The sequence below is a fragment of the Synchytrium microbalum genome, assembly GCF_006535985.1.
Source record: "Synchytrium microbalum strain JEL517 chromosome Unknown SmJEL517_scf0069, whole genome shotgun sequence".
NCBI classification, from domain to species: Eukaryota; Fungi; Chytridiomycota; class Chytridiomycetes; order Synchytriales; family Synchytriaceae; genus Synchytrium; species Synchytrium microbalum.
In genome coordinates, this window is record NW_022158418.1 from 59218 (window position 1) to 73842 (window position 14625).

The following is a 14625-nucleotide window of genomic DNA, read 5'->3' on the forward strand; positions in this document are numbered from 1 at the left end:
CACTGTATGAGAAGATACAGATTGTGCTCTTCTAGTTAGGTTTTGATGAACCACTGGTTTGTTGGGTTCTCATGTTCTCGAAATCATTTATTTATACTTGTAGGAAGTTGATGTTTGCTATATTATTAGTATCGTAGTCCTTGAAGCACCATATAGATCGGAATTTTGACTTTAGCAAACGTTAGAAGAAATGAACTTGCTCTTGTAATGAAACGTTCCCAAGTTATCTCTAAAGTTCACGCGTCTCGATGTACATACAGACACCCGATTTCCAATATTGCCATCATCTGAGGCACATATTTTCTGGCCCGCTGAAGCTTGTGACGTAATGTTCTTGCTCTCCTCGTGATTTCCTCCACCACAAACGCGGACAGCCCTCAAAACAGCTAAGAAGAGCATTTCGCACTTAAAGCAGAAGAGCACACAGACATGTGGAAGACCGCCAGCGTCCTCATGTCCCACAACGCTACAGAAGCTGAACGAAAAATACTCCAAGTGCTACGACCGATCGTCATCAAAACCCTCAGCATGAACATAAACACCATGACCATAGACCATCCCATATCATCAGAACCAGCAATCGCATCAACTCCATATACACCACTTCAACAATCAACTACAGATATCCCTATGATACCACCAACGACAACATCAGACAACATTGAGTCATCAACATGTGATTTACCAAACCACAAGGAAGGAGAAGAGTATGGTGATATTGTACCTCCGTCAGAAGCTTCAGAGTCTGGGAAAGATGATGGACGGGTGTTTGAAGATCCTACTGATGTTATATCGTCTTGAAGGTGCAGAGGCATCAAAGTATGTGGGAGCGTACGGTCATAATCAGTCTGTCAAAGCATAGGCCATGATAGCAATACGTCATATCAAAAGGGATTGTAATGTATATTAGCATATTCTTGTATAGCAAATATAAGTAGTAGTTAGGTTTGTCAAAATGAAACGAAATAAAAGTTGCCATAGTTGTCACCAAAACAATGTACTTGAAGCGCATTTTTAGAAGCCATCCAGACCCATTAATAGTCGTAGCTGTTCGTAGAGTGGAAGGCTTAGGAGGTAGTGTGGTGCTAGACGGAGGTAGGAAGGTAACCACCTAATTCGAACAAAAAACAATACCCTTGAGTCAAGGCATGTATCTATCCACAATTCCACAGACAACAACAGATGAAGCATGTTACCCTCGAAATAACGTAGACACTCCCTCCTTTCTGACAATCTGCGAATGCCAAAAAAGGACACTTAGCAACTTGCTCACGAATTCTACCAACACTATCCAACACCATTCAGTTTCAAAACTCAAAGCTGCAAGGCTTACATGTACCAGACAATCAGAAATTCCCTTGAATCGTGGGAGCTGAGAAGATGCCGATCCATGCTGGCTTTGTGATAAGAGTCTCGTTTTGATCTATGTTGGAAAAGTTTGTAGTGGGGACACTTCGCTCACAAGCCAAAAAAGGAGATGCTTTCAAGCTATGCACCACTTACAATATCTGGAGGTGCCGCCATTGTCGCTGAGGTGTGATTCAAAGTGGAATGTAAGTCCCGACCCTAGACCAAATACGACCGATATTCTCAACTCACTTGCTGTGAGACCGGCGACAATTGAACCAGCAACATGTAACGGAAGTCCTTCCTTCATAACCCCATGTTTCTTGAGCAGGTATTTCGTATGGTCGTATGGAACCAATTGTCCTCCAGATACCATAATAGCGCGTAAGGCAGTAGCCTGCACTCCGCGATAAAATCCCCGTATTCCTTCGTCTCGTAATATAGTCCTGATGGCCTGTGCCATTGTAAAATATTTGGGAACCCGTCCTAAACATCCAATATAAATTGGTGAAACTAAAAAAGATCGTTTATGACCTGCAAATACCCTTTGCATGACCAGTCGTGTAGACTCCATTGACCACACTCCCAGCTTCAGACTGTGACTTGATTTTAAGCACGTCTGTAGGATTGGCTACCATTGACCCGATAACGCCAGAGCATATTCCAGCAATTGATTTACAAAGGAGAGACCCCTCTGGGTTTGGAATGTGTAGCTGTGATCCAACGGTGGTTCGGATTGGTTTGTACAAGGAAAAGCGTAGGCCCGAGTAGATGAGCTCTCGCCATATCGTTGCCCAGAGACCTGGCATCCAAAGTCCACGTATTCCTTCTTCGGCAAAGACTTTTTGGAAGGCTTGTGTCATGCTCTTGTATTCCCTATTTTGGTTGGTTTCGTGTTATAGGCCACCAGGAAGTGACATTGACGTGACTGCGTCATTGTAGTACTTGAACGTAGTAGTAAAATGAAGTATGAACGCATATCAAGGGGTTGTTTCGACATACTGCGCAAACGTGAGACAAACGATTCACGACATACCAGCTTGCAAGTGGACCATTCTGGAGCTGCACTCTAACTTTGAGCACATCAAGCACGTTCAAAAATGTTGAAAGAGTGGCCATTGCAGTCCCAGAAGCGAGAGCGTCACGAGCAAAATGTGAGAAATCTGATGGGTTCAAATGTTTGGGTTTACGTGAATATGTAGCCATTCCCGAAGCTTGTGAGCAAAGGCAGCACGTGAATTTATTAGATGGAAGCCTTCAGTCCTGTTATTACGGTTTGAAATGTTGAGTCAAGCAAAGCGTGCTTCGTCCACTTTCATAAAACTTCAAAACATCAAGAACATACAAAACAAGCAGATAGCAACAATGGCCAGCATGGACTTGGACATGTCACTGGACGAGATAATGGCTGGCAATAAGAAGCCGTCTGGGCGTGGTCGTGGAGGCTCCCGAGGCCGAGGCAGAGGCAGCAGCAACAATAATTATAATAATAGGAACGACAATAATAATGGATTCAAGCGAGGAGGTGGTGGCAAGATGACTATTGACAATGGCCGCTTCCATACATCCAGAAAGACTCCATATCCTCGCCGAGGAGGCAACAATAGCAATCACAGACACACTCCAGCTGGCAATGTCGATGGAAATTGGAGACACGATTTATTCTCAAATGCTGCTGGGGGTGATGGCGACGACAATGATATGGATGATGGCGCCGCTACTACGTCTATTACTACGGGCCATGGAGGAAGGAGATTTGATATGATTGTGTCTGGCAACTTGCCTCCGGCTCCACAACAGAGAAAGAGAAACAATGACAAGGCGGATTATGGTGAATATCCGGGGCCCAGTGTGCAAGTTACAAACATCCACTGGAATGTATGTACTTGGATTGTTATTAAATTGCTGTTTGTGTTTGCTTTATTGCTACATTCTTTACTCAACACACACTCACTGTCTATAGGTATCAGAACAGGATTTGCTAGAGCTATGTCAATTCAAAAATCCTGGATGTGAAGTAGTAGACTTGAAGCTACATTACGACAACGCGGGTCGATCTGAAGGAATTGCTGACGTTACCTTTGCCTCCAATGAAGGTATAATTGCTACTCTTTGTTTTGTTCGTCATCTTTACCAATCATTTATACTATTCAGACGCCGATATATGTGTCCAAGAATGGAATGGACTGGCCATTGACGATCAATATCTCGAATGTAAACTGGTACGAAATCTGTGTTGTGCAGTCAGCTTGCCAGCATATCTGACACTCTACGATATAGAATAATCCTCCTCCAAATCGACCTGTCGCTCAACGTCTTGGCATACAAGGAAGACTAGGTCCATCCAAGGGCGGTAAAGGAAGTCAAGCCAATGACAAAAATAGCAATATTCTCAGTCGTCTTGGTCCAAGAGTCAGTGGTAGAGGAGGTGGAGGAGGTCGTGGTGCTGGACGAGGAGGCAAAAAGCATGCCGATGAAGCCTTTGCAGCAGGATTTTCATCACGTACCGTATTGAACTATGGAGATGCTGCTCATCCTCCACATGGCTGAGAAGCATTATTATAAAAACAGAGCTATGGCATGAGGACTCTTTGCTTTTTTGGCTCTTATGGTGTATTGTAAAACTCAACACAGAAAAACATGCAGTAGTAATTTGTAAAGATTTTCTCGATTTTAAAACACGAATCCATTTATAAAGGAGACGTCTTTGGTTCTACCCTTGTTTAGCCAGTATTTGGTTGTTATTCGACAACATGAATTGAGTGATTGACTCTAGAGTTGCGTCCTCCCCATCTTGACAACAGCTAGTGCAGAAGGAACAAGAACGTCCACGGGCGGACGTATATGTAAATTAGGTGCTATAGCAAGCTACGATCATCCGGACTCGCTCTCGCTAATTGACCCAAGCAGTATCACTCATCAAAATGGCAAAACAAGACAGGTCTCCAAGGCTTAAAAGAGCTCGAAGGGATAGTGGAGTGGGAGCTACAGGCTTCGAGTCTGATACCAACGATGATACTGTATCGACTCAGACCCCCGACTATAGTGGTGCTAACACTAACAACAACAACATTTCATCAACGAATGGATCGCCACTACCTGAAGAATCAAGCATAACGTTTAGCAGGAAGCTATCTGATTTATTACTGGATTCAGAGTTCCCGTTACCACCTGTGATACAGTCAACTGCTTCTGGATCATCACAGTCGTCAAAGGAAAAGAGTCACCACACCTCGTCCAATGGAACTACTGTATCTTCCTCATCGAATGACAGTAGTAACGTGTTTTCAAGAATCATGATTCCAAAGAACGTTGTCCCGAGATTGCTGAGAATGTTACAAGACAATTTGCAAGGCGGCAAGAAGAAGTAAGTGTTGTAGCGTCAAACCATCCGTTGTGACTTTGTCTACCTCTTTTTCGCTTGGTCTGGAATATGCAGCTTCTAACGCATAATTATTACATAGGGACTCGTCACTAAAGAACCTAACGCCAGTATCATACAATGAACGACTTCTGCCTCGAATGGTAGTTTTCGCTTCTCACATCAGTGCAGCCGATAAGGTCTACCGACTAGTCGAGTACATCCTACGCTTAATAGCATACTTGTCCTACTTGCGATTCAGCAGTGTCACTGCTAGGAAGGCATTGAATCTGGCTAGTGCGTTGAATGATACGAGAGCTGGCATGAGGCTTGTTGGGCTGTTGATGGTTGCTGACCGTGCTTATCAACATTGGCCGAATACTACGAGGAGTCGTCATCATAATAGTAATAGCAGTAATAATAATAACAATCTGAATGGCAACATCTCAACCAACAATAACAGCAGCCATCATAAACCGAATATAGAAAACTCGGTGGTAATGGGTGAGAGTATGACTAGTAACGGTGGCCAATCAAGTCTCTCGTCATCCATGTCCATGACCGCCAGCATGTCATCATCAACCATGTCACAACCACTATACACAACCTCATCAACAGGAATAACAGACTCGCCATCAAACCTATCACGAGACGACCGAATGCTGCGCGGTCTAGAAGCATGGCAAACCATTGTATTAGCTATATACTACCCACTAGATCACATCCGATGGTTTGCTCGTCACGGCGCAATGGCCATGCCATCCACACAATCAACGAGGACGCTATCTCGATATGCTAGTGCGTGTTGGACTACATATCTGCTACTGGATCTAGTGTCGAATACCATTAATCTGGCTAGATCGTCGCGATCTGTGTCTATGGTGCAAAAGCAGGGGACATTGCTGCAGCTGGCTAGAGAACATACGAGTCATAGACATCATCGTGTTGCGTCACCGGAACGAGTCAATAATAGTAATAATATTAATGGGCGTAGTCATAGTACTCATAGTCAGCATGGAAGCAATACGGTGGACGTGTCTGAAGAACAAGCCATGTTGAATCGGGAGTTGCATATGTATTTGGTGCAACGGGCTGATTGGTTCTGGAGATTGATGAGCAATTTGGGAGATCTGCCTCTTGCCGTTGACGCGACTTTATTGAATCCGGTGTTGCCGCATGGGTTGAGTGCCTTGCTGGGGTGCTGTAGTAGTGCGGTTGCTATCTATTGTAGGTGGAATCATATTCATAGTGTTGCAGACACGTTATAATGAGGGAATGGAAGGGCTTGGTGGTTTTCATTTTGTCTTGATTGTAGTGATGAATAGTTTATATATAGTTTCTGTGAACGTGTGAGGAATTGCAGATTGTATCGCGTGTCAGTGTTATCTTGACAATCTTTGAAAGTTGTGTTTAATCGCCGCCTCCGTAGATTGTCCTGCCGCAAATAGCTCTTCATGAACGAGAAGCGACGATACAAACCATTTAGCTGGTCGAGACTTAGTGGCAATTTGATTTTGCACCTCGGCAATTAGATCTCTATCTTCAAACCCGACGACAGTCTACTACCGATCTAATTGTAGTTTGAAGCTAGATTTGTTTAAAACCTTGAACTCTGCAAGCACTACGAAAACCGTTGAAAGAAAGCTTTGGAGGAAGGAAAAAGAAAGCTAAGGTATATCCAGTATAACATCATTGAAGCTTGAAATTGCATTGTTATGCACTGCCTTCCGATGTGTCTTTCAGCGAAGCGCCTCAACTATTCACCAAAGCCGACAACCTCGAGGTGTTTCTTATCATAATTTCGCTAACTGGACTACATTTATGTAGAAAAAGCAAACTGCATCGCAAATATGCAACGTTTGCTAAAACGATGGACTAGAAAGACACGCAAGGACACTGCGAGATTGGATGTAGTAATGGGAGAGAACGAGGCCTTGTCAGTGAAATTCTTGCATGGGGTTGCGAGTGGTGATCCGACGAGTCACTCTGTCATGTATGCACTGCTTCAACATGCTGAAAGTGGTGCATCGTTTAATTGTCATCTCTCTCTAGACTTTGGACAAAGTTAACACCAAGCAACGTGCAAAATCCCATCTTGGTCCAATACGAGATCTTTGCAGATGACGCATCAGACACATCTACTCCCAGAACCAGAATACAATATGGAACAGTGTCAACTAATATTGATGTTGACTACACAGTCAAAGTCGACGTAAAAGGTCTACAACCGTCAACGAGGTACGTCCTCCGACAGTTTTCACTAGGTACTAGTCTACAGCACTTACCCTTATACTTGTCTAGGTACTTTTATCAGTTTCTATCACTCTCATCACCAACCCAGGATGCACAAAATACGACAGTAATTGCCAAGTCTGTTATGGGATCTACAAAGACCTTACCGGACAAAGATGCGGATGTTGCTCAAATCAAGGTATAAGTGTGAATATGGAATGTTACAATCATGATGACCGTACTAACGAAATAAAAAGATTGTAGTGGTTAGCTGCTGCAACCTTGCATGGGGATTTTTCAACGGATATGCATCTGCTGCAAGGCATGAAGATATTGTTTTGGTGGTTCATTTAGGTATGTTCTGTGTTTTAGACTGAATTCATCGCTCAACACACCATGTGTTTGTACAATTTTATGTCATTAACACACACATCCATATATTTCCAAACAACAGGAGACTACATATACGAATATGCGCATGGAGAATACGGTGATGGTGCACCCATGGGCCGGATACCATTGCCAAACCGTCACCTTCAAAACCTACAGGACTACCGCACACGCCACGCGCAATACAAAATGGACCCAGACGTACAAGAACTCCACTTGAACACTCCCATGATTGCAGTAAGTTCAATTGAACTTCATTGTTTTGATTTTTTGAATATCTCAACACGTCTAAATGGCTTTTAACCTTGGACTTTCTACTTTTACTGGTATGGGACGACCACGAATTTTGGAACAATGCGTTCAATCCTGACACCGACCGACTACGAGCTCGTGTCCACGCCGCTACGAGAGCATATTTCGAGTATATGCCGATACGTCCGTCAGGAACGAGTAACAAGTCTAGAATATACAGGAGTTTTCAGTTGGGGAAGCTAGCGGATTTGATCATGCTGGATACGAGGATTGAAGGGAGGGATGAGAATGCTTGGAGTCGTAAGGTTGTTGGTGATGCTAACAGGACGATAATGGGTATGTGCATGGTTGGAAATCTTTCAAAACATTTGAAGGCCCATTACAACTTTGCTACACTCGTTTACACTCGTTTTTGTACATTAGGAAATGACCAAGAACAATGGCTACACAATGAACTCGTCACATCTCAATCCCGAGGCGCGCAATGGCGACTCCTGGGAAATCAAGTAGTTTTTTCACCACTTAAAGCATGGGGACACATGTTAAACCCAGACGCATGGGACGGGTACCCAGCAAATCGACAACGATTGTTGGATGTTATGAAGAATGGTAATATTGATAACAATGTTTTTATTACTGGAGAGTAAGTGTGTCTGCTTTGCTTTGAACATGCAAAGAAGAGAAGGGACTAATTCCAACTCCCGTTACAGTATTCACGCTGCGTTTGGGTTCGACGTTACCCTCCACCCAACTCGCCCATCCCACTACAACGCTTCTACCGGCAAAGGCTCCGTAGCAGTCGAACTAGTCACACCATCAATAGCATCGGGCTCACCGCTAGAAAATATTCCACTAATTGGAGATCGTCTAGAAAAACCAGCAGTGCGTCTCGTGAAAAAAATGGAGCCGCATGTCAAGTATACGGACTTGCTGAGACATGGGTATATGCTTATAACATTGACGCCAGAGGTATTGCAGAGCGATTTCTGGTTTAGTGATACTATTAAGAGGAGTGATGCGAGTGAGAGCCTTGGTGCCAGTGTGTTTGTGGAGAGAGGGGCGAATAGGATTACGAGGGTTGTGCAATATCCGTTGAAGAGGGTTAAGCTTAATGAGAGAGGGAGAAGGAGGGAGATAACAGCATCTGCACATGGCACTGACGATATGAGAGCTGCTGAGCGTGCCTGCTGAGCTCGTATTTCAAGTCAAAGATATCATCTCATGGCTTGTGGAATACGGAAATGATTTATATAGAGAGTGCTTTTCTTTCATCTCTGTACATCTTTATATATACAAATAATTCCAACGGATCGTGGCCTCCCAGTTCCATAAGTGTTGCTTCAAAAGTAGGCGATCTTGAGCGATTCCAAATATTGAACCAACTTTGGCTATAGTTTGTGTGAACAAAATCCAGATTGTATCGCGTGTGACTGCTGACTTGAACGTCTCTGGAAGTTGGGTTGGATCGTGAGAGGGTGCAACCACAAAACTCCAGATATCTTCTCGCTCACACGTTAATAGGGAAGCCGACGAAGGGAGACCGCAAATACGGTGGAAGACTACTAATGTACTGCTAATAGCTGCTACCTACCTCCTACAACCACTGATGACTGAAAATACCCCATCTGAAGCTTTCAACCCAAACCAACCAATTACACCACGAAACCCCATAATATCACACCTAAAGCTCCCGCATACATACGAAATAGCCCCATATGTACCTACAACTGCCACACAATCCATACCCAAACCGTCTGAACCAGACCTTTTATACCCATCTGAACAACATCTAAAGCAAAAGCGACAAAACCTCCCACCGTCGCCATTTATATTCCAGTCGCCTGATCCTAATGCTTCGCCGATACCATCAACGTTGCCGAGTCCTACGCCAGTGAATCTGTTGCCGGATATCGTGCCAGATCAGCCTCTGAATTCGCCGTATGCGAGTTTGCTGCCCTCGACGCCTAAGAGTGCGACGCAGTGTGTTGTTACGTTGCTTCAAGGTGGGCTTTATTTCGCTTGTCAATCCGGATCTTTTTTGCTCGCGTGGCTTGCACTTTGGAACAATGCTGGCTTGACTGAAAGACGCTTGGAATTCACGATTCTCTGCTTTAGGAGTGACGAATCAGAGAGATGCATGTGGATACCCGGCATGTCTGAGAGGAATCAATGTCAATGCATTAAAACAAGGGTCGACACAAGCTATAGCGCTCGGGGTGTGTATCACTCGTGGAACCCTAAATGCTCAATTCGACACGTATCTGAATGGAATCTGTACGGATCCTAACTGGCAAGTCCTTTAAACCTTCCCTTAATCCGAGAATCTCGGCGCTTTGTCTAACCTTGTTTTTTTGCTCCTAGCTACAACATTGCACCCTTCTACGCATCCCTCCTCGAATCCATATGTCCAGACATGTCCACCATATACAATTTCCTCGTCGACGGGCTCGTCATGTCGCTATCACCACGAGCATTCGCCTACTCGGATATCGTGCCTGCTGTAACGACGAGTGGAGAATGCACGACTAGGAATCCGGTTACGCAGCGACGGTGTGCTGCTGAAGTGTCTGCAAACAGTGTCAATGTGCTAGCGAACTATTTGGTCAATGTGTCTGCGGGCGCGCCGTCTTTGTAAGTGTTTCATGTGGTTGTTGGGTAGGTGGCATCAATGTTGACAGAATGGGGACTGATTTTTTTGGTGTGATAGGCTTGACATGAAAGCAACAGAATGCACTACCTGTGCACAACTGCTATACGGTACTCCTGGCATGTATCCCGCTAATGCGACGTTCTTGTCTGGCTCTCAACGTATGTCGTTCATGTGTTGAATTCTTCACATCGTGCGCTTAAAGGGTAGTTCTTTTGTCATATAGACGTCGCAGGTACCGACTACCAAAACCTGGCAGTCGCAGCTATAGAAACAGTCTGTGGACCGGCATTCATGAACTCTAGTGTTCCGTTACGTATTGGCTCACCACTGAACTCTTCATCATCGTTGGATCTCATACCACAATATCTCATATTGGTGCTCGCGCTTATACTTATGCTAATGGTACATCGTGCTTAATATTGTAATAGTATAATATGGGATTAAGCTTTTGTATTTAATCGCTAATTGGAACAAAAAAATCGTAACCATCATCCTAGAAGTATCGACGTTCGATTATTCTTAAACTCTAGCAGGTGGAGTCATCATTCTATCAATACCCGGCCAAGCATCGTAACACCCCGTCTCCTTTTCGAATTGTGCTGCAAGACTGAGCACTTGGTCTTCTCGATACCGTCGCCCGACGATTTGGAGCGCACACGGAAGGCCCTTGTCTGTTAGGCCTGTTCGAACTACACATGCTGGGAGGCCACTCCAACTATAGTAGAAAAGGTTTGTGATGTGGTCGCTTGAGAGTGATGCGTTGAAAAAAACCACTTCAATTGCACTTCTATTGAGAAGGTTTTTTGGGCTTACTTGAATGCCATCATCGTTCCAAACAGATCAAAGTCTCGAGGTACAGATACGCCCGACACTTCTTTGGGAATGTTTCCGTTCGCGACGAATGGGTCGCATGGCATTGATGCGCATAATACTTTTTAAAGTGTTGCAACTGTTAGAATAGCAAAACAAAGACATTCCAAAACGTAAAACATATTACTTACATAGATCATATCCCTCATCAGAATCCTCCTCAGCAGGAAATATCTGCCTAGCAATCTCGTCATTCAGCTTCTTAATCAACCTCATCGGAACTGCCAAATCAGACAATTTAGCATCCTTGACTCGTTTCCACCCATTCGTGACTCGTGACTCGATTAAATGTTCCTGCCCTTCAACGAACGATGCGACGTTAGCTAGGGTCTGAGTTCCTAGGCCGAATCCATGGATCGTGGTTGCAGGGTGCACATTCGTCTGTTCCTTCCATGCGATACCGTCTGGGACGAGCTTGAAATCGTCGCGGCGTGTTACGGTGTGTCCAAGGGACTGTATGAGGGATACGGCGGCATCGAGTTGCGTGAGGATGTCCGATTGGATTACCGGGAGGATGCCGAGGTAGGGTGAGTATGCGATTTTAAGTGGTTTGGGGTGCGTGAGGAAGGATTTGATGAGGGGAAAGTATTTGAGTGGTGGGTTGGGGAGTGATTTTGGGTCGACAGGGTGGTAGCCTATTTTACTATTGTAAGCATGGTGTTTTGGGATTGAAAAGTATGCAAAACTCACCACTAACGATATCCAGATAGAAAACCGCATCCAATACCGATCGAGTCAGGGGGCCGAAGTGGACACAGTCCACCCATTTCTGCATACCAAACAGAGCTCCTTCTTGTTCTGGGATTCGACCAAATGTTGGTTTAAGGCCGAATGTACCGCTAAATGACGCTGGTATACGGATTGATCCGCCACCGTCAGCGCCTGTTGCCATAGGCACCATGCGTGCAGCGACCGCTGCCGCGCTTCCACCAGAACTGCCTAATAAGCATGGATTGTTTAGATATGGTCCAATGGCGATTGTTGAATCCACTGGAAACGAGTACATGGTGCTTACCTCCAGGAGTATAAGCACGATTCCATGGATTCACAGTAGTTCCAAACGCCAGATTCTTGCAGCTTGCTGTGGTTCCCAGTATTGGCTATCAAGTTCACGGAAGAGTGAGCAAAAAAAAGCTACGCAGCTACGAGAATCCACGGTTTTCAACGCACCGTGTTTGTCTTGCCCACACAAATAGCACCAGCCCTCCGTAACCTAGCTACCTCAACAGCATCCTCTTTAGCAATATTGTTCTTGAATACGTTGGATCCGTACGTAGTTGGCATTCCTTTCGCGTCCTCTAAATCCTTGACACCAAACGGGACTCCACATAGTGGCGGAAGCACCTCACCACGTCTCTGCTTATCAGTCCATATGGCAGCTTCTTGTAGTGCAGTCTGCTCGGATATATACACGAATGCGTTGATTACTGGGTTGATTTCCTTGATGCGAGCTAGACATGCAATGATGGATTCTGTGGGTGTTACAGTGCCAGATTGGATGAATGAGGCGAGTTCGAGAGCTGTGAGTTCGTGAAGTGGGCGGTCTGGTTTGCTCATTGTTGCGAGGTCAGAAGGTAATGAGGTCCAAGTTCCTGATTACGGTTTTGCAACGTTTCCAGATCCAAGTTTGTCAAGACACTACAGAAAGGGGGTCAAGACGGTTAAAATATGGCGTACTATGTTGCAACTCTATAGACAAGATCTCGATTTGCTTACGGGTCTCCACGAATGTAAGCTGGTTGTTTGCTTGCTTGTGTATCACAAATGTTAGGCACTTGATAACGTGGAAATGACGCAGAATTCAATAGGCGGTCGCTCCGTTATTGGCATCTACATTCAATAATGTGAGAATTATGGAGCAGGCGGGTGGAAACGTGCCAGGAAATCGCCCTTCAATGTCATCAACACTTTGCTTGGACTCTGATTGGTACTGGTGCATTTTTCGCATCTCCCGGTACATGTTTACGTGCAAAAACGAAGTCTAAATGATGAATGATTTTCGCCTTTTGTGTTGCATAAACGGTCGTGAACTGCGACTAATGACGGTGCCCAAACCTCATGCCTGGTACTGAACCAGCTGTTACCGGAAATCATTTGCAGGAGCTTTACGATATTGCAAAGCTCCAGCAAAAAGGACACCAGCTGCAGCGGGTCCTGCTCCAGCAGGTATTTTGAACGCCGTCATTGAATATTTCCTGCTGCCGTAGTCGTCGTGTTTCCTCCCGTCGTGGTCCCTTTTTGTGCATGGCCTAGACATATTTATAGTTAGTCACACAGAGGGTGGCCTATGCTTCTTGATTGACTTACATCTAGAAATGAAGGCCAAGGCCAAGGAACCAATAAGAATTTTCATTTGAATTTCTCTTTAGTGAAAGAATTTGGTTGTGGCGCATGGCGAACTGGCTTCAAAATCTCCGAATCGCCATACAGCTCCAAATCCAAAGGAAGGCCGCCTTTTAGGCAAAACGAGAAAATCGAATATTGTGGGATTCAGTCGTTGCTCTTGCACGGCGACACGTCATCCAGGTGCGAAAAGCCCATCATGGTCACGAGCAAATGGGATGATGTAGGTTGATTTCTTGAATGTCAACTTCACACCGAACCCCCGATTTTGCAACCAGACAGAACACTCACTTGGATGTGAAGCAGATAATTAACACACAGAGAAAAGAAAACTTGTATTGAAAAATGCATCCGAAACACAGCACCCAAATCTAGCGAAAAGGAAACACACAGATATGTAGATATGACACTTCTCAAAGCCTGTCGTAACAATGCGCGTTAGCGATACAAGCAGGAAAGGACATCCCAGAAACAGTACTTACGGAGGGGAAGCATTTGCAACCAGCATAACGAACTCATCATCGAACCATTGGCCAGCCTCAGGAGCGTTTGGTAGAGCGTCAGCACCACTAGCTCCTAAGGTCACTACTGTATTCGTGGGATCACAGTGTGCATCAAGACGAGCAGCTCCAGCTTTAGAAGTACCGTCAGAATCACCAGGCTGAAGAGAAAAAAGAAGTATTAACACAATCAGATCGAAACATTGGGACTGCAAGACGTTCAACACAAAGATATTGTGACTTACAGGTTTGATATAGACAAATGCATCGACTTGAGCTGCGGGATCAGATACAGGCCTTTCACCTATGCCTGCGCCCTTCACATTGCACCAAGATCCTGAAAGATTTGAAGTTATTAATATAGGGCTCTCACCCAGGTCTGATCTCATGAACTAGAACTCACCCCAGTATTTACGAATAGTGGGCTTCCCGCTCCTAGATGTATCAACCAACCAGCGGGTTGGAAGGCCAGCAGCAGCAAGCAGAGGATTCAACGTTTTTGTATAAATGTTTTCATCAATGCAAGAGTTGAAATCGTATACGCCAGCGACGAGTTGCTTTTCTGTGGCTACATTTTCAAAGTGTGAGCAAACGCCTTGTGTTTTTGCTTACAAAAAACAAGGTACTCAGAACTGCAGGACAAGCAATGTTTACCCGGAGGAGCTCCTTTGGCATCAAAA

General features: G+C 44.8%; 4 protein-coding genes across 4 annotated transcripts; 3 read left to right on the forward strand and 1 right to left on the reverse strand.

The window, feature by feature from the left end:
- Positions 1–1014: 1014 nt before the first annotated feature.
- Positions 1015–2210, reverse strand: SmJEL517_g05981 (uncharacterized protein; the record flags this gene model as incomplete). Its single annotated transcript, XM_031171907.1, has 6 exons — positions 1015–1111; positions 1197–1234; positions 1334–1423; positions 1504–1529; positions 1600–1833; positions 1892–2210. The coding sequence occupies 6 exons, from the start codon at positions 2208–2210 to the stop codon at positions 1015–1017; spliced, it is 804 nt and encodes a 267-aa protein (XP_031022116.1).
- Positions 2211–2712: 502 nt separating this feature from the next.
- On the forward strand, positions 2713–3897 carry SmJEL517_g05982 (uncharacterized protein; the record flags this gene model as incomplete). The annotated part of the gene is made up of 4 exons (XM_031171908.1): positions 2713–3225; positions 3311–3443; positions 3502–3569; positions 3628–3897. 4 exons carry the CDS (start codon positions 2713–2715, stop codon positions 3895–3897), a joined length of 984 nt encoding a protein of 327 aa, XP_031022119.1.
- A 374-nt stretch (positions 3898–4271) lies between these two features.
- SmJEL517_g05983 (uncharacterized protein) lies at positions 4272–5976 on the forward strand (the record flags this gene model as incomplete). Its single annotated transcript, XM_031171909.1, has 2 exons — positions 4272–4714; positions 4812–5976. The coding sequence occupies 2 exons, from the start codon at positions 4272–4274 to the stop codon at positions 5974–5976; spliced, it is 1608 nt and encodes a 535-aa protein (XP_031022118.1).
- A 582-nt stretch (positions 5977–6558) lies between these two features.
- Positions 6559–10649, forward strand: SmJEL517_g05984 (uncharacterized protein; the record flags this gene model as incomplete). Its single annotated transcript, XM_031171910.1, has 14 exons — positions 6559–6701; positions 6761–6946; positions 7010–7139; positions 7198–7294; positions 7395–7567; positions 7813–7918; positions 8006–8225; positions 8293–8762; positions 8977–9049; positions 9104–9585; positions 9698–9839; positions 9944–10213; positions 10290–10390; positions 10456–10649. The coding sequence occupies 14 exons, from the start codon at positions 6559–6561 to the stop codon at positions 10647–10649; spliced, it is 2787 nt and encodes a 928-aa protein (XP_031022120.1).
- Positions 10650–14625: the final 3976 nt, after the last annotated feature.